The sequence below is a fragment of the Ursus arctos genome, unplaced genomic scaffold (assembly GCF_023065955.2).
Source record: "Ursus arctos isolate Adak ecotype North America unplaced genomic scaffold, UrsArc2.0 scaffold_31, whole genome shotgun sequence".
NCBI lineage: Eukaryota > Metazoa > Chordata > Mammalia > Carnivora > Ursidae > Ursus > Ursus arctos.
Window position 1 is genome coordinate 5,444,207 of NW_026622997.1, and position 20,778 is coordinate 5,464,984.

Sequence of the window (20,778 nt, forward strand, 5' to 3'; positions counted from 1 at the left end):
TTTATTGTCTGGATTAGATATCACTGAAACAGTGCTTTCTTGATTCTCAGAAGCCTTCCACAAAACCCTCAGAAATCCAGTCCAAATTATCCTAAGAAACAGGAAACATTTCTTTCTAAAATGGATTTCAAGAGTTACTTGTACTTCATGTTGCTGAGTCAGTAAGACGTTGGCTTTATGTTGTAAACTTTGCCTCGTCAGTCTCCAGGGGCGCCTCCCACTGCCACCCCGAGCTCTTTAGCTGAGCATCCAAACAGCTTCAAAACAAACTAAATTCAGCAGAGTATTTGCCATGCATAGGACACTTACATATTCTCCCTAGGAAAATGTATCTTACATTTTTCTGCCTTATTTCCTATCCTCTCCACCTGAAAGGACTTCCCTATCCTTTCTCTCCACCCACTTAAACTCTCACCCTTAAAAATGCAACCAGAATTACAGTCATGAAGTCAGTCATTACTCCATGAAGTCACCTCTTACTCTTCCAACTCAAAGAGTTACCTATCTTCTCGGCCTTCTGACACCAGTGAAAAGTTGATTTGACATTCTGCCTTCCATTATTTACTAACAGTCAATCTTCTCCTATCTCCAAATCAACATACTATCTTCTCAGGTTTAAGAGTTAAATATTGTATCTCTGTCCACAATTACTGGACCTTCTGCAAATAACTCCCTCAATATATACTGAGTGACTGATACTAAATTACTCAATAAGAACTCTATTCCTTCTTTTATAACTTAATAGAATAAAAGCATATAGATTTGTTTTCAGACACAAAAAATAAAACACATCCCTGCCACTGATAATATTAGTTATTCAATAACACCAAACAAGTATTTATTGGGTACCTCCTGTGGCCAGGAACTGTAGGCCCTGAATATAAGGTGATGAATAATAGATAAGGCTCTGCTCCTAAGGTATTTACATTCTGGTAGTAGAGGCAGAAAATAAAGCAATAAATAAATAAATAAATAAAATACAGTAAAAATATGCTATTGAGAACCTGCTTTCGGGAGCTGCTCCTATCATGAGCCACTTAACATGATACAATATAAGGTATCTCACAAATTCTACTAAGGTAGGATTTGTAGAAATAGAAATTAAATCATTTGGACAGATTTTTTAGTGGAACAGAATTTTACTGTAGACATATGATGTGCTACATGCTTCATTTACATGCATCTCTACTTGGGAAAACACCAAGATACGATTTGTGTAATTCCATATTTTAAAACAACGAACTATTTGTTAAAACAACAAAATAAATGATATGTGATACAGAGTATGAAAATACAAACAATGAAGAAACAGTATTTTTATAATTGATTTTTTTCTATATTAAAGGCAAAGTTGTGTGTGGAAGCTTTTAATAACTTATGACATTTTCCTTTGCAGTTTATATAGCTGCCACTGCTATTAACTATAGAATTCAGGAAATTAATATCAAAATACCAATTTTCTGACATACTTTAAAAGGAAATATAAAGGAGCCCAAACTTAGCATCACAGTGTTTACATAAAAATTATAATGTATATAAAATTTTATATAAAAAGGTTCAAGAAAAGAATGCTTTAATTTAAAATGTTACATGTGGGGCGCTTGGAGGGCTCAGGGAGTAGAGCACCTGACTTTTGTTCTCAGGGTCGAGTTCAAGCCCCACACTGGGTGTGGCACCTACCATAAAAAGTTACATGTTACACTTGAAGGTTTCAGAACTACACGTTTTTTAAATGATTTATTTATTTATTTGAGAGAGAGAGAGAGAGAGAATGAGTGGGGGGAGGGGCAAAGGGAGAAGAGAATCTACAAGCAGACTCCCCGCTGAGTGTCTGGAGCCCATGTAGGGCTTGATTTCACAACCCACGAGCCGAAACCAAGAGTTGGACAGTCAACCAACTGAGCCACCCAGATGCCCCCAAAACTATACATTTTTATTAAGAAGGAAAGCACTTCCTGGTTTCCTAAAAATACATTATGTACCATTCCGACAAAAGATATAATGTAGTTTAAGTAAATCTTGAATTTTGAAACTGTTAAAGGATTGATTTATCTTCCCCTATAATAACAGAAACTGTACTAAGAATATGCTTTTCTTCTTTTAGAAACCATATCATCATTTTCTATAACATCAGGAAAAGAAAATTTAACAGGAACTAATTTCTTAATTGGTAGTGTTGAATTACCATCAAGTATAGCACAGCACCAGGGAGTTAAAACAGCATATACACACCCTCAGGACTAACCAGAATCTGGAACACATCTGCAAGACGCATTTTTGCAGAGTGACCAGAAGATAGCGCTTCAGCACTGCACACGTGCATAAGCCCCGCAAATTCAATAGTGGACCTTAAACTCAGAAATGAGCTTCTCTAACACATCACCCTTTTTTTGTTTAAAAAAAAAAAAAAGGTCTTAAGATCAGTTATTTTATAGGGAATTAGGAAGATTATCCTTTGAAGAGAGAATTAAAGAAAACATTTGAAATCTCAGTTGTCAGAAACTATTTACTACCAAGAGTCAAAAAAAACCTTGAGGACTCATACCCTCCTTTTAAACTTAAATTATACGACGTGGCATTCTACCCTACAAAATCATTACAAATATGAAGCGGTTTTGATAAGTAACCATTACTATGAAAAGAAAACACAAAAAGATGAGAAAAACTATTTCTGTTAACATCAAATCAACAAAAGGCTTTAAAATATCTTACAAGAAATCAGTGTATTTTCTCTTGATTGTTTTACCTCACAATATGATAGCAACATCTTCTGATGTATTTAAGAGACATATATACATTATATAAAACATACGGTTATTAAAGGAGAATAATTAGGAAGTTTCGTATTATCATGCTCTAACTTATCTGCAACTGAAATCAGGGTTACGTGGTGGTGTGTATTCCCTAACAACCTAAATTATCTGCCCCTTGATATCCATCTGAGGACGGTATTCAACTGTATACACAACTTCAGTTTTCTCATTACAATTTTAAAAAATTGGGGCTTGACACCATAAAATTTTTAAAGTCTCTTTTGGGTGTAAAATAGTGATTCTATGGTATGAAGTCTGAATCTGAAACTTTAAATCACCACTGAGAACAAAATGGAAAATATGTTTATTTTGCTCACTATTCCTATAGTTTAGAACACTGATTAGTGGTGTTCTCTAAATGTATAAAAAGTCTGCCTCTACACAGAGAGGAAATGTGAAAATTAAGCCTTAAATAGAAATTATATAAAGAAAATAATAAAGACAACAAAAAAGTAACAGTGAAAACTTCATCAGAATTTCAAAATACTTGTTATGGACCTTACAGCTTGGCTATTTTAATGACACTAAGCAGGGTAACCAAGAAATACACTCAGTTGAATAAATGCTTATGAGATCAAAATTATTTGGCTATAAACAGTCAAAGATATCTGGGGAATAATTACAGGGTAAAGACTACTCTGGAGAGAAAATTCCACATAGGAACACATCCCATAGCATGAGAACCATCACTAGAGTACTTCTAGTTCTAAAAATGCTACGTGGTGTTTGCAGGAAAAAAAATGATACAAACAAAATCCTAGAACTAAAAGGGTGTAGCCATGTCTTCTAAATTCTACAAACTAGTGTTCGAGTTATGATTTTACCAATATATCACAAGAAAAGATACATAGCTTATCTATAGATCCCTGGAAGAAGCATCTTGGGGGGGAAAAAAACAAACCTTCAAACACTTAAAGTTTAAAAAAAATAATAATGACTAAGCTTCTTAATAACTGACAAATAAGAATCCATGTTCTGCTTCTCCAGCTAAACCTTCTGTAACATGCTACCAGCATTCTCAAAAGGAACTCCTCTTCTAATAATGAGGATGCAGGAGAAACTTAACGGATTGTAAACAAACATAAAATTAGAAAAAACATTTCTGGAACACTCTATAAACAGAACAGAAAATTTGTTTTAATTAAGAGAAAAAGAAAATTTATTTTCAAAAGTTCCTGAAGTTACCTTCTACAGAACATTAATAAAGCAACCCTAGTGACTTCACTAAAAGAATAAAAGCTGCAGTGTAGAAATAATCAAAAGTTTAAAATGTATTACTTTTCTAAAAGAAAATAAACTATCAATCTTTCACAATTTGCTCTTAACAAATTGAAACACTTGCTAATTTTTTCCAGCGTGAGGTTTCTACCACATAAAAAGTCTTCAGCTTTATGTTAACCTATGGATCTGAAGAGATCTTACCCAAAGCTCAAAAACTTAACGGTTTACATTAAAACACTGATTCCCACGAAAACAAAAACAAAGCAAAACAAAAACTGATAATGAAGTTTAGACTTTATAGAAAATGCTTACTATACCCAGTACTCCGTAAGACTTCCAGGAAACCTTATCATGTATCAGTCAAATCCTTTCAACTCAAGCTGTGCAAGTTTTCCCTATTTTAAGTGCAAATAGTAGTCAATATTTGTTTAACAGACTCTACAACAAAAAGGGCAGAAGAGATCTTTCTTAAGGGAAGCCTGCAGATGTGGGACCAGGTGAATAAGTTTACTATATTTTCTCATCCTTCGTGCCTCCTGCAGCAAGTTTTCTCACAGTCTACAATAGTGTGGAGAACACTGATCTGTAGCCTCCGGCCTCTCAGAAGGGCGGCCCACTTCCTTACCGCCCCTAAACACCTTTGAACACATTTTCCTGCGCACAGCGGGCCCTTGTCCTGCGCTGCAGCCCGACCACCCACTGTTGCTTGTTGACCAAACACACGGGGCCAGGAGTCTCCACAGACACAGGCAGGATGGGATTCCTTTCAAGCACACCACACGGAAGAATTTCAATGCCAAAGCTGGGGGGTGGGGGCGGACGTATCAAGACAGAATTACAAATTCCTCACAAATTAGACCTGTGTCAACAGATAAAAATGTTCTTTTTGATCTTATTCTTCTCTATTTAAAGTTCCTACAGGGGCATTTCCTCAATTTAAAGAGGATTATTTAATCTAAATTAAACGAAGGGAGACATATTTAACATACTCCTGTTAACCTCACTTCACTTTTTAGGGTGTCAGAACTGTCCTAAGCAGGTTCCAGGCAGAAATTCTGGTGTATTTTAACATCATTCAAAACAGTAGGTAAAAGAGGAAATATATTTTAAAAGCAAACGACAGGTGTGAACTACAGAGAAGTATTTATTAGCTAACATTAGCTATATAAGCAAGAACCAGACATTTGTAATAAGCTGGATAGGTGAACACCAAAATAAAATTATTTATGCTTTTATTAAAGTACTAAATATTTTTGTAATTATATAGATATCTAAGTAGAGAAAACATGCTTAGAGTATGTAAGCAATAGAATTACTACAAAATGATAGAATACAAAATAAAAATATTTGTAATGAATATTTTAAAATTACCAGTTAATGCTAGCATTCGATGGTGCATGACATGCATTGTCAAAAATTTTTTCTCTCTTAAGGAGAAGGGACATGAATTAGACATGAAATGGCTCCCAGCTGTAAGAAGTCTTCTTCCAGATGTACAGTAAGCCAAGACAGTAGAAAAGAACCAGCTGCTAGGATAAAAAAAATTGGAAAAAAAAGCCTTGTTGGCCTGTCTGATTTAACAAAGATAGATCATTCATTCATTGAAAGGTAAATTGAATCTAGTATAAAAGAGAAGAAACAAGAACTTAATCAACTCTCTCCTATGATGTTTAACGGCTGTTATTTTACTATACAGATCTACAAATGAATGCTATGTTATTGTAAGTCCGAGGTCACTGACTTTAAAACACTACTTAAATTACTAGTATTAATTACTAGTCATAATTTTAATATGGTAGCTAAAATAGTCTTTTCAAATTAGATTAAAAAACAAATCTATAATCATATAAAAGCCTGTTGATCTGCATTCAGGTAATTAACACTGCTTATATAAACCTATACTATTTACAAACAGTGATGATTTCTAATGGTACACATTGTAAAACTAATTCATGGCATTCTGAACATCACCTGAGTTTTTTCTCTTTCTGAAAAAAGGACAAAGGGTAAAGGAAAATCAGACCACCACTTTGCTGAAGAGATGTTTTTTATAGTAGTCATAAGCTGGTACTTCTCTCTCTTGAATCTGCTTTCTTCTATACATTCCTTACAGCTTATAAATCTCGAAGCAAGTGAATAAAATCACATTAGAAGCATTTTATCTTCTCAAGCCAATTAAAAAAATACTCTAGTCACAACAAAAAACAAGGGTGCAGATAAAGCTGGGCTGTGTAATCTACATCGGAAGGGACTTAGGAAGAGCAGGTGGAAATCAAAGTAATATCTCCTACCCGTAGTTGCTGCAGTTGTGCTATTCCTTTTTTTCTTTTTAAATAAACTTCTGTTATTCTGGATTCATACTGTTATGATCAACATTCAGGACAGAAACTATTTTTTAAATCTCCAGAAAATAAATTTCATAAAAGAACTATCCTCAACCTCATTGTAACAACTTCAAAATAAAAATTATAATTTTATTAAAATATTTAATATAATTATAATAACACATTTTTACTGTCTTTTTAACCATGGAAATATTTTTGTAGTTCCATGAAAAATTTGATGAATCTGCAGCCCATGTCCTTCCTACAGAGGCTGCAATTTAATCTAGAGTATAGGAAGTTTACTTAATCCTATATTATGAAAATACCAGAATTATATTTATTAACTCCACTAACTGAAAGTACACACACACAAATCATGTACACAAAGATCATACCTGTATTTTTTAAATATCAAGAAAAAATAGTTTAGTTATATTGTGTACATTGAGAAATATGAATATAAATTATAAAATATATTTCATGCATGTATTTTATAAGCATGAGTTGGAAATACAGCCTCTTATATCTTAAGATCATATAAACAAATATTTTTATTTCAGCATGTAATTAATAATCTGCTCAGTGTGTGAAAAAATTAAGAGTAGATATTTAGTATGGTGCCTCTATTCTTAATATTTTTTCTTCCATAATTGGTCCACACTGTGATGATTCAGAATAAACCTTTCCGGTGTGACATATATATAAGTTTTCCAAAGAGAACCTGAGCCATAAATAAAAGTATTTTCTTCTGTTGTGTGACTTTTTTAAAGAATCTATTGGTTGCTTAAGCTATCGCTCCTATTCTAAATGTCTCCTATCATGCCCCTATTCCAATATGTCCATTTGGGAAGTCCTACTTAAGTACATATCTGAAAGAAGGGAATAATTACTCTATGAGCAGGCTGCTGCCTTTTCCCTTGAGTTATTAGATATAGCCAGTATATATTTTAAGAGTTAAACTCATTTTCAGAGCACCAACGAAAAACACCTTTGAAGGCTACCTTTAAAAATCCTGTTTGAGAATTATCAGTAGGGGGCTAACCAAAGGCTTTTCCTGACAGGAAACCTGAAAACTTAGTCTAATTTTGGACCGGTTTCATAGGAATTTTAAGAGACAAATGACACTTCTTATAAGGTGGTAAAAGTTTTCTGTGTGTAACAATTCAGGACATAGGGCTGCTGTGACTATAGGGGAACAGCAGCGAAGTGGTTAACAAGTCAGGCTGGAAAAAAAAATCAAAGCCTTCTTTTAGTATTTAAGCTAGGATGTGTTTTTTGAATGTTCATCTTTATTCCTGTTTTTCCCCCCCATTTTTGTCTCCCCTTAGAAAAACCAAAAGATCACATTTGGGCTATAGAGGTTGGTCACTGAAGAGTAGTGAGGAATATTTGGGGATAAATGTCAAAGCCTGTTTAAGGTACAATGGTGATCTCTTGTTCTGTGCCCCAGTGTTTATAATCCAGAAGGCACCATTCTACTAGGTCCAGTATATGTTATTACTATAAAAATTGGAATCCAGAAAAAGATCTAATGCAGTGTTCATAAGAATATCAACCTTATGACCTAGCTCTGCTAACAAATGCTTTATATACAAAAGAATCTTTCTTGGAAAAAGATGGCTTTTTTAACGTAGGATTGCTGTCTCTGAAAATCTATCACCATCTTTGCTTATGAAATTTTCTCTGAAGACCACAAGACTAAATACAATTAACATTTTTTCCCTCAAACAACTGTGTTAAGGCTTTAAGACTTTAAAAAAACATTTATATGTTAATTAGATTTCTTAAATTCATGCATAAAGACCAACCAACTTTACTTAAGAAGACATCAAGAAACCTTTTCGTGTCTGAAATATTTACAGTCTATCTATTTAAAACTGTATTTTATTTCACAGGACTGTCTCAGTTCTTAACCATTGTTCTGCTGCTTGGGGTTTACTTAAACAATTACAACCAGTGGGTTTTTTTTTAATAATTTTTATTTTGTTATATTAGTCACCATACAACCAGCTTTAAAGTCCAAGTGCAGATATTCTAATAGAGGAACAACAATTCATTCTTTAGACTGAGAATGCAACAAGGTTTCATTTTGAAAATAGGTTCCTGGGGAGGCCTGGGTGGCTCAGTTGGTTAACCATCTGCCTTTAGCTAAGGTCACGATCCCAGGACCCTGGGATGGAGTCCTGTCCTGCATCGGGCTCCGTGCTCAGCCGGGAGCCTGCTTCTCCCTCTCCCTCTGCTGCTCCCCCTGCTTATGCTCCCTCTCTCTCTCTCTCTCTCTCTCTGACAAATAAATAAATATATTTTTTTAAAAAGCTTAAAAAAAAATAGGATCCTGAGACTACCTGAATAAAAACAATGAAACTTCATAATGAAGTGCCAGATGAAATATAGGCACTGTCCTCATCATGTTCATCAAGTTCAGAAATTCTGTTTCATGAAATATTTGCTCCTACAATAGAACACAGAGAATCCGCTATCCCACCTCACTGGTCCAGAAGGAGTACAGTCTGGTGGAATGGGGAGAAATCTGAACCACTCATTACTTCTGCCCCTATGTAGGTCAAGAGGAAGCTGAGTTATCACTCTCTGAGATACCTTCTTCACATGCACAATAGATCTAAAGTTATCAATTGAACTAGACAATATCCCAGGTTTTTTTTCATTTCTAAAACGACATAACTATAAGAAGATATCTAATAAAAATCCAAATGATATTTAGGAGACCTGCCCCATATTACTTTACACTTATAGTATGTATAGACACTCAAATATCCACTGAGAGTCCATCATGAACCACCGGCTTATTCCCAGCAAACTTCTAATTAAGACAAATATTCTATATAAATACATCCACACATCCACATATCTATACTATATATGATTATGTTACCTGTGTAAAAGTAGCAAGTGTACATTAAAGAGCTAACATGTGTCCAATGACCTATATACATACATTAATGAAAACAACCAGAAGAGTAACTACTGGCCACACTGGGCCATATTTTACTAGTGGCTAATTTTTCCATTCTAGGAAACACATGTTCAGTTCAGTCTATATTTGTGCCACATTTCATGTCATTTGCCTTTGCACTGAGTATAAGGTAAAAAGCGACGGTATCAATGTACTTAGAAAGATTCTTAGATATGAAAAACAGTTTCTGAATTTTGAAAACTAACGGAATATCTAATATTAAGAAATTAATAGTAACTTTTACGTAATGATAATGATGTTTTGGTTACAGTCTTTAAAAAGCATTTTTATCTCCGAAAATAACATACTGAAATAATTATGAATGAAATAATGTGACCTGCTTCAAAAATAATGCAGGGTGAGGGAAGGTAAGACGCAGGTAAGGGTACAGATAAAGCAAGATGAGCTATAAATTGATAACTGCTGAAACTACGTCAGGTGCATGGGAGGTTATCTTATCATATTTATTTGGAATTCTCCAAAATAAAAATCACAAAAACTCACCCTGATATGAGCTCAAAGAACATACCAATTTTCTAATTAAAAGGCTATGCTAGGATTACCTATGCTGTTTATATTAGTACTATTTGCTGACAATAAAAAAGAGCATGTTCTTCTGAATGTTAAAGAAAAATTAAAATATAACCTATGATTATGTAACTAATATATTCAGGAAATTTACATTGTACTGTTTATGAAATCTGTGGAGTAAATTCAAAGAGCTATAAATTGTTATGTTTTTACTTCCTAATCAAAAAGACCAACTTATGAAGAAAACTTTAAGTAAAGCTCATCACTAACAAATGTACATTTTTTTCATTATTACATAAGTAATGAGCAAGTTCTGCAACAAACATGGTCAGTGAATTAAAAAGACAGGGCTCCAGTTACACATAAGCTTTCATCACATTTTTCCAGACACTCATTTTAAACAGTTCTGGATGAATACATGTAGCAGTACACAACATCAAGATGGCAGGGAAGGAATCCATCAGGTAAAAGCATGTGTCCATTTATCTTCAAGAAAGATTCAGACCTTTGGCAATGGAATATTGGTTATCAGATATTTCAGGTATGGATGTGACAATAAGATATATGAAATTTCATGGTACTTTTCCCATTTCAAATAGTCTATATGTTGTCTTCATAAATTACATGCATCCCAAAAATTCAAATATTTTCATAACCAAATTCTTAGCATAAGTAGGAAGATACTTTGTTAGACCACGTATCCTCTTTGTATCTGGAGAGTATCATTACTGTACTTATTAACCTACTTAGTGAAGTGGGGAATAGGGTGACATTACTGAGCACCTTCTAGGAATCCGGGCTACTCCACGCCTCTTTATCTGGATAACTGATATTTATCATTTAGGTTCAATGGAAATATCGCCTCCTCTAGAAAACTTCCTTGGACCTCCCTCTAAACAGACTGGAGTAGAATTCTATAGGCTCTACTTCATGATACTTTTCATAATTATACCTATGTGACTCTTAAAAATAATGTTTCTCCCATTAGACCACAAGCTCCAAGAGGTCGAAGACCACGTCTGTCCTGCTCGCCACTGTACTTGCAGTTCCTAGCACAGCAGGTAGTGCATGGATTATGAACCCAGACTGTTCCTAAATCGCCTGAGAGTTTTAACAAACACTGATGCTTGGACTTAGAGATTCTGAAATAATCAGTAGGAATGAAGTGGAGGCCAGAAATTGACAGTCTTTAAAAACACCCAGGGGATTCTGATGGGCAGTTAAAGTTGGGAGTCCTGGCTAATAACGTACACTCAAAAAAACAAGTATGTAAAGCCCCCTAAATATCCCTAAAGACTACAGACTATGTATGTCATTTGAGTTCATTTTCACCTGCTAAAACTATAAAGTAATTAATGACATTAATAGGAATTTTGATGTGACATTAATAAAGAGATATTTGGATTTTCCTAAATATCAAGAACAGGAAAGAACAAAATCACAGCTGGAAAGTACTCAAAACCAAGCCAAGTAATTCATGACAAAACTATGTTATAAATAAATAATGATAACCTCTCCATTGTACTTCCTTCTGTTCCAGACTGTTCTTATGTTAGCTTACTTATTCCTCCTGGGAACTTTGTCTTGTAAGTACCCCTATACCTTATTTTATATACTCTATTTGGCATCTCATGCCACTGAAACTGCACTTACCAAGGTCACCAAAATAGCCTCAGTGCTAAATCTACAGGACATCTCTTCATCTTATTCTTCATCTTAAAACGCTTACTGATCACTCTTCTCCTTTGTGGTTTTGTGACATTATGCCCCATTTTCCTCCTAGCCCAGCAGACCAATCCTTCTTTGTCTCTTATGTAGGCTTTCCTTCTACTAGCCCTGTAAATATCACTCCCCAGGATTCTGTCCCAAATTTTCTCCTTTTTTCATCTTGGGTGAATGCATCAATTCCCAGGGACCATCTACATACAGATCACATCCAAATCTCTTGCCCTTTAAATCCAAACTACCTACTCAGTACCTTCCCTTGTATGCCAGACAACACCAAATCAATCTGTCCAAAAAAAAGGAAAAAAATGTTTTTCTCCTCTATGGTCCCTAACTCAATGGTGCCATCATCCTAACTAGTTGCCGAGGTCAGGTATCTGGGTGTCACCCTTGACTCCTTCCTCCTTCAATCACCCAGTCCTATCAACTTCAATTTCTGAACAGCTCTTGAATCTGTCTCTTTCTCCACATCCACCATCTCCATGGGAATGAGATGCCTGAATCATCAGAGCAGCCTCCTAACCAGCTTTACCGTTCCAGTCTTTCTCCCGCTCTTCCACTCACTACATGGAAGCCAGAGTCGTCTCTTAAAAAATAAGTCTCAATCTTTCCCCTGAAACAGGTCTTTCCCCTGTTTCAGACCCTTAATGGTCAGCCCAATGTCCTCTGGATCAAGTCCAAAGCCCTTGAAGGAGCTAACAAAGTCCATGCAAGACCTGGCACCACCTACTCTAGCCTCCGTCTGTCACTTTGTGCACTAAACTCCACCCACAGAGAATTCAGAGGCCACCTCTTGCTTGAAGCCCTGTGCACATTCTATTTTCTCTTCCTGGAATGGTCTTTACCTCTTTCCTTTTCCCCTCCTTCATTTCAACTGGCCAATACAGATATTCTTCAGATCTTGGAATGTCACTTCTGTGACCTCAAAACTCTGAATTGGATGCTGCTCCTAAGTGCTACCATGGCAGGAGGAACTTCCTAGGCTTAGAAAGTAACACTGTATTCTACAAGTCCATTCTACTTTTCTTGTCCATCTCCTCCCCCCGCTGATCCCCCCCTGCTATTTTATAAGTCTTACGTGAGCCAGGCCCATCTGCCACACTGACCACTGAAGCCTTAGCACCCAATAGTGGCCGGCACACAGCAGGCACTGAATACATTCAATATCTGTGGGATGACAGAATTTCACAAATAAAAGTTGACAAAACTACACGTGAATGCAGCTGTGACTTCTTCCTTTAAACTTACCTCACAGCCTTTGCAAAGGTTGATTCTTTTTTCAGACAGAAGTCATCCCAGCAGGCTACTTCTCACTCTTCCAGCTCTTAGTAAACATGGAGCCTTCTCTGAGACACCTTCTCAAATGGACCATATAAAGCATTCTCCTCCCTCAAAATATTGTGATTTTTCTTTATATCACTTGTCAACAACTTTGTATTTGGTTAGTTAAGTGTTTAACACCGTGAGGGCAGGGACCATGTCTGTTTATTCACCACTGTTCATCTGTACTTGGCACAATGCCTGGCACATGGCGGGCTCAACATATATTTGAGGAATAGTGAATGCACTACTACCATTTATTAAAGACTAATATTTCTACAACTTCATGTTACTTCCCATAAAAGTTTATGGGAAATCAAACCTTTGTCAATACAGGCTGTCAACCATAAACATAGGGATATCCAGAGAGTTTTCTCCCTTCCCTGTTATCCACTCATGTATAATGCTATCCAAGGGCAAAAACAAAACCAAAACAAAACAAATAAAAAACCAGTACAGATATCAAGAAAATTAACTAATCATTCCCTTAATCATTTAGCATTTCCAAAGTGTATTAAATTGACAATAAGGAATGACATAATGCACTAGAAGAGAAGCAGCCTTGCCTTTCAAATCTTGTACATATCCCTCTTTGCAGCTGTGCATAAGCTGAAGGATCCACCTGTGTTGGGCGCCAATACATTGCCAAGCGGGGTCACCCAGCGCATGAAGGTCAGACAGGTACCTGAAAAAGCAAGGCCACGGTTGACCAAGTAGGCTTTGGTAGAGCCATGAATAAGGACAAAAGGAAAGCTAGCATATTTTTAAATCATTACTTTTTTAAAAGAAAACCTAAAATGTTATCAATTCGTAAAGCACTTGTCAACATTAGTCTTCAATACTTAATTCTAAATGAAATACATTCAAGTTTCTTTTTACGCGATTAACAATAAAACTATATTTTTTAAAAATAAGGACTTCATAAAGAGACAACCAAGAAGACAAAGACAACTTGCAGTGATCCTAAATATGTAGTGAAACCTTACCTTTATACCCACATTTAGTCCACAGAGCGAGTGCTTCCATACTTAGTTCTCAGTCATTACAGAAAACACAAGAGGAAGCCAGCAGAGGACACCTAGTGTATAATTTTTTTCAATTGGTTTTTTATTCCTTTCTGGTCTGAAAAATGGCCACTAGATGGCAGTGTGACCTTATTTTCTATGCAATCCAACAGGCTATTTTATTACATAAAGAGATTTGGTGACAATAAGCACTTAACCTCTAACATCTGAACTCTATTTTCGTGACTAAGAAAATATTTCCCTAGAAAATATAGTATAGATGGGCATTTTTCTTAGTTTTTTAAATAGTTCTTGAAATATTCAAAGTCTTCTTTCTATATAAAATATCCAAACCTGGATTGAAAACTGAAATATATTTCAGTTGAAAAATTTCTGACAAATATTATTCAAGATTTGGCCCTCGGCCATCACAAAATATATAAACATACAGTAGTCCCCCCTTATCCACAGGGAATATGATCCAAGATCTTCAGTGGGTGCCTGAAACCATGGAGAGTACTGAACACTACATACACTGTTTTTTTCCGATACATACATACCTATGATAAAGTTTAATTTATAATTGGGCACATAAGAGAGTAACAACAATAATAAAAACAGAACAATTATAACATATAACATATGGTAGTAAAAGTTACGTGAATGTGGTCTTCTCTCCCAAAATATCTTACCGTGCTGTACGCATCCCTTCTTCCTGTGATGATGTGAGATGATAAAGTGCCTATGTGATGAGACGAAGTGAGGGGAATGAAGGAGGCACTGAGATGCAGCACTAAGCTGCTGCTGACCTGACCGTACTTCGAAAGGAGGATCATCTGCTTCCGGACCACAGTTCACTACAGGTAACTGAAACCACGCAAATGAACCCACAGACAAGGAGGGACTACACAATATGTTACATCCAATTACATCAACTCCAAAAGCTGAATTTCTTGTCTTGAAATTATTTTTAAACCATAAGTTGTCTGTTGTCTTGGGGTTAAAGATTTTTGTTCAATGATAAATTTTAATTAATGGCCACAAGCTGTGACCTCTAGCCAAATTCTAATCACTGAGGGATACACCAGATGCTTCTCTCCCACGTTCCTCCAGTACTAGGTATTTCCTTACTCACAGATATCTTGATCAGCAGCTAATTAGAGGAGAAACATTTTGTAGTAAGTTAGCGATAAATAAACTGCTGAGAAAGCTGACGTCACGTTTACGAACTACCCACCCTGGCCTTTACAAGCTAATGCAGTCAGCCTGGGCTCTGAGCACAGCTGGGCATTTGATCATCCTGCAAAAGGGCCCCTTCAACAGTGGGGATTCACACTGTACAAAGATACCTCAAAGTCGGCCCAAGAGCTGGCCCTTCTACCCCTCTACAAATCAATTAACAGCATCCCAAGAATAAAACTACAGTCTAACAAAATACATTTAGCCTGGCATAAATATTGCAACCCAATATGATTCTTCCTCTCACACAAGGCTTTTTTCATCTGGAATATAAATATGACAAATAGTACACTGTGCTATTTCTTTGCAAAAAACATGTGATTTTATTCTTTCTTGTTGGGGATAATTTGTCTTAGCATTCTCCGTAGATAGGTTTATTTTGCCTCCAAATATTTCTACAGTACTTTCTCCTGACACTTTCACTCATATAATAGCCTCAGATTTAGTGTTAGTAGTAAAGTAGAGGAATACTCTTAGGAAAGCTGCTTCCTTTTAATTTTTAAACTACTGAACAGGAATACAAATGGTCCATTACAAGAGCTCAATACAGCAAGAGAAGTCAATAAACTCTTTTAATAATTTTTAAAATCATACATTTCTTCAGTATGGTGAGTAGGTCCTTGCAAAAATTAATAGTAATCTATTGTATCATCTTATTAATGGGTATTACATTAAAAGAGTTTTATAAAGAAAGATAAATGTGTTCTCTTGGAAATTCTACAGTGTTGCGATTCAAAACTACAACCCGTAGGTAGGCTTTTCGGTACTCAAATGACTTAGTCCAATAAATTTCTTCTTTTCTTTCAGTATGTAGTTTAACGAAGTACAACTGACCGTTGAACAACACGGGTTTGAACTGTGCAGGTCCACTTATATGTAGATTTTTTACAATACTGTACCGTAAAAGTATTTTCCCTTCTTTATGATTCTCTTAATAACATTTTCTTTTCTCTGGCTTATTTTATTGTAAGAATAGAGTACCTAAGACATACAACATACAAAATGTGTTAATCGGCTAATTACATTATTGGTAAGGCTTCCAGTCAGCATTAGGCTATTAGCAGTTAAGTTTCAGGGGGACTCAAGTTATACGTGGATTTTTGACTGGGCAGACGGTTGGTGCCCCAACCCCCACACTGTTCAACAGTCAACTGTAGTTTCATTTCAAAGGTTTTTGTTTAAAATACAGTACATGTTGCTATTTCTTCTAAAACTGCATATCAGAGAAATTTGACAGCTTTTTTAGAGGGGAAATGTAAAGAATGCTAATTATGGTTATAATGAGCACATGTTCAATATCTTAAAATTGAAGCATTATGCTTTTTAGCCATATTCTGGTATAATTTTTAACAATTACCAGGGATAGGATCATACTCCTATGGAAAGAAGCATATGACATCACTTCACCTCTCACTAAGGCTACAATAAGGAGAGTGGAAATAATCAAAAAGCTTTTAATTAGACAAGACAGTAAACCAAAGTGAAACAATACAGTAGTAATTTAAACAATACAGTAGTAATTTGATTTTCAATCACACCATGCATAACTTCAATTATGGAAGAGAACCAATAAAGATACTTTGCTGATGATAAAGCGGTCTCCATCCCTACGTGATGCTCACAGTACCCATTGTCATAGATTCCAAAGTGCAACAGATATGTGACCTGGTTGTGATGTTGTTTTTATTAATAACTAAAAATTAATTTAAAGAGGATAATAAAACTAATTGTTCAGTGTCTTCTCAAAGCATCAAAAATAAAGTAATGATTACAAAATAAGTAAATTACTTGGTATTCCTGTTCACATTCTTGTTCTTTTCCCTTTAAAATGACAGGAAAAAAGCACCTAAATAGGCCATTCAAAAAATCTTTTTTAACAACTTAACTAGTCATAAGAACTACACATTAGTTATCCATAGAAATGGTAATTCACTAAATAAAGAAATCATACATTCAATAAGGATTAACCTGTTACTATTGGCAAATTTAATAGCATAAATATAAACAGGTAAATACAAAGCACAATTAAGTAACACAGTGGAACACAGACAATAAGATGCTAACCAGCTGTGTATCCCTGGACAAGAGGATTAACCTCCCTGGAACTCTGTTTCTTTATATGTTTAAAAAAAAAAAAGAAAGAAAGAAAGACAAGACAAGAAAAAGCAGATGGATAACTAACATGTAGTTTATTTCTAGCTTTAAATTTCCACGATTCTATAAGCCAGAAAAATCCCCCAAATACATTCTTTCCTATGGAGACAGCTTAGAGAAAAGCAAAGATAGGCTTTGAAAGCAGACAAACATGAGTCGTACTCCTAGCTATGTGCACTGAGCAAGAATGAAGTCTGAGGCTCAGTTTCCTCATCTATATAATGGGTATCGGACATATGCCCCTGCAAGGCAGCTGAGAGGATTAGGAATGGTATACACAGCGCATCTAACATGACGCCCGAGGGTACTACAGACTCCTGGTAGTAGCAGCAATCAATGTTAGTGCTCCCTACTCCCTTCTAAAGCCTCCTGTCCCTTTCCTCTTTGGTAACATATATGTGCTGACAGGACAATGGCTCATGCTGCTACTATTCTCCTAAGTCACCAAGAACACAGGTCTGAGTGTGGACCATTGTCCCCTCCCCCACGGCAAACACAGCAGCTTTCAGGCTAGACCCTCTTTTCATATTTGGAAATTATTTTCAATGGCCATATGGTGACAACAGCTAAATGCATAAATATATACAGTCAGTCTATTATTTTATAAGTACTGAATAGTCAATAAACATCACTAATTAGAGAGGGCATTAAGTTTGGAAAATAACAGCTTATTCTGAGAATAAAAGCTACATTCAAAATATGCCAGCAGAAAATAATGTTAATATTTTTGTTTTTAAATCATAGATATAAAAAGCTTGTAATTTATATGCTTTGTCTCCAAATCCTTGTATAAACATCATATAAGTGTAATTTATTGACTACTTATATGCCAGGTGCTATATTAAATCCTTAGATGTATTCTTGATTTTGTTTGCAACTACCCCGAGATGCAGACAGTGTTATGTCATTTCACAGATGAAGAAACTGAAAAGAGAATGCAAGTAAGTCACCCAAAGGGAACAGCTAGTTTCCTAGTTTCCATTGTGCTATGCTGCTTCCTTCTAAGGAAGGCCTTCTCATCATAGCCTGTGGTATCCGTCACTTTTTACATCACTGCAATTTAAAAAAATTTTTTTTTCTTTTCAATACTAAAACCTTTCAAAATTTTCTCCACCTTTGAGCCACGGCCCACTTTTGTGGCCTGAAGAATTTCCCACCCAGAATGACAGTACTGTACTCTAAACCATACAGGGAGTCCCTGCCTTCTGGCCTGTGGGTGCCCACAGAATGCAACACCCTCGCTGTCCCGCTAGGTTAGGTAAGCCGTTACTCAGCAGGAGGAAGAAATGACCAAGCAATGAGGCTACTTTCCCTTTCCCCAAATAAACAGAATTTTCTTGCCCTGAGTGCTCCCAAATTTATTAGTACACAAAAGAACTCTGGTGTCCTACAGTAGATACCTGCAAATGTCTGCTATTTGTCTTCCCTCTCACCACTTCCTCAATCTCCTAATCCCCCAAATTAGTTTTAAGGGTTAACCTTTGATGTATCTAACCCATGACGTTACATGTGATTTATCAAAATTCTTGCAGAAGGTCTACCTTATATAACGTTTTTGGTCATGTAAAGTCGATGGTGTCTCAAGCAATTTAGCCAGAAGTAATTCTCTTAAATCTTCAATCCGTGTTTCTACTTCAGCATAATCTATTTAAAAAGGAAAGAACATATATAAGATTTACAGAATGGAAACTTAAAGTCACATTATGGAAAGCAAAACAGTGATTGCCTTGGGGGACAGGGGCTGACTAAGAAGAGGCACAAGGGAACTTTCTGGAGTGACAAAAACATTCTGTCCAGGGTGTGGGTTACGTGGGTGTATGCATTTGTCAAACTCGCTGACCTATAATATGTAAGGTCTGTGCATTTCACTGCACGTAAACTTACCACAATAAAAAAATGAAATTAAGTTTTCTGTGTCCTTATGGATTTCATTTAGGAATTTATTAAAGCCCTGTGATATTTATCCTAGTTGATAAGGCATTACCACAGGACATTTTAGGCTGTTCTTATCTTCTGTAACTAACTCCTGCATTCGAGATAATCTCAAAAGTTGTTTAGTTCACTTTAAAATAAGGTTAGAATTCATTAATAATGGCTTTTCTGAAGAGAGAAGATTAAAATGTAGGTTTCCATCTCTACAAAATATCCGTAATTGATTCTTTCCAGTAAAAGAGATTTTTTAATAGCATCGTGGTTAATAAACAGCAAAGAATGTCCGAGACTAACCTATCCTAAACCTATCCTATAGCCATGGTTTTTCATTTTCACTCTATCTTGGTAAGAAAACTCACGTTATTTTTGAAGTAATTGTTTTACATTTTTAAAAGAGCACCATACAAATGAAAACTAAAATGTACATAACTTGCTTTGCAAAATACATTCTACATTCTTCCTGTAAAAAGAAAGTAGGAGATCTAAAAGTAATAAACAAATCTTACATTTTTTGAAAACTTGCACCTCCGTTTTCCCAAAGAGTGACTTGGCCTTTTCATAATCATTAATAACCACATCATAATCACCCTTTAAAATAAAGAAACATTTTGGAGACTGTCAGTAAAGTATCATGAACACATTTGGTTAAGATAAAAAAAAATCTCAACTCTTTAAAACTTATGACATCATAACCATGGGTACATAAATATATACTCTACCTTTTGAATATTCCTTTCAATATTTAGAGGAAGGTTGAAGAGGAACTTAAATCGCTGAAGCACATTGAGAGCATTTCTGGTGGAATCTGCCTTGTCCTTTCGACCTAATACTTCTTGAAATAATGTGTCTGCAGTATTACTTGCTCCTATTTTAAAAAGACCAAAAGAAGCTTAAATAAAACAAAATGATAGGCTGCTATTGTAGCTTTACATTAAAACTCAACAGACTTTTTAAAAAGTTAGCTACTTTGGAGATCTTTTATGGTTTGCTAAAATACATTTCCACTTTGCCCACTGAGTCTTTTCATATGTTAAAAATAGTATCCAATTAAAAATAACCATATTTACCAGGCCCAAATAAAATCACTAATGTGAGCCTACATTTATTTTAGCTACTCTTCTAAATTTTGTAGCAATTACGGGTCCTTAGATTATTTCATTAGTTCAGATAATAGGTTAAAACCCACACATATACACACAGGCACACACAACTACACGAGTTAAATTCTCTGGATTTAATACCTGCCCTATATGGCAATAAAAAAAAGAAAAATATTTATTTTTCAGAAAAGTTGTTCAAAAGAAGTATTTCAGAAGTAATTCTATTTCTCGGTAAAATTATCTGTTTATGCAGCAGGCACAAATAATTACATAAGCAACTTAAATGACAAATTTTAACATATCATTAATGAATACTTACTTCTTAAATCTTAATTTATACACAAACTGGATATTCTTTCTCTCTCTCTCTCTATATATATTTTAACCTAAAAGACTTCAAACTATACATACAAATCGCTATAATATGAAAGAATTGCTTTA

General features: G+C 35.2%; 1 protein-coding gene across 3 annotated transcripts in view; it reads right to left on the reverse strand.

The window, feature by feature from the left end:
* Nucleotides 1–20,778, reverse strand: part of EXOC2 (exocyst complex component 2) — a 248,708-nt gene that overhangs the window by 130,723 nt on the left and 97,207 nt on the right. For all 3 annotated transcript variants that reach the window (XM_026511359.4, XM_026511361.4, XM_044388711.3), the window contains 4 exons: nucleotides 19,957–20,102; nucleotides 19,744–19,825; nucleotides 18,847–18,949; nucleotides 13,475–13,593 (listed from right to left, as the gene is read on the reverse strand). In XM_026511359.4, the coding sequence (XP_026367144.1) occupies nucleotides 13,475–13,593; nucleotides 18,847–18,949; nucleotides 19,744–19,825; nucleotides 19,957–20,102 (450 nt within the window). The remainder of the gene's footprint in view (nucleotides 1–13,474; nucleotides 13,594–18,846; nucleotides 18,950–19,743; nucleotides 19,826–19,956; nucleotides 20,103–20,778) is intronic.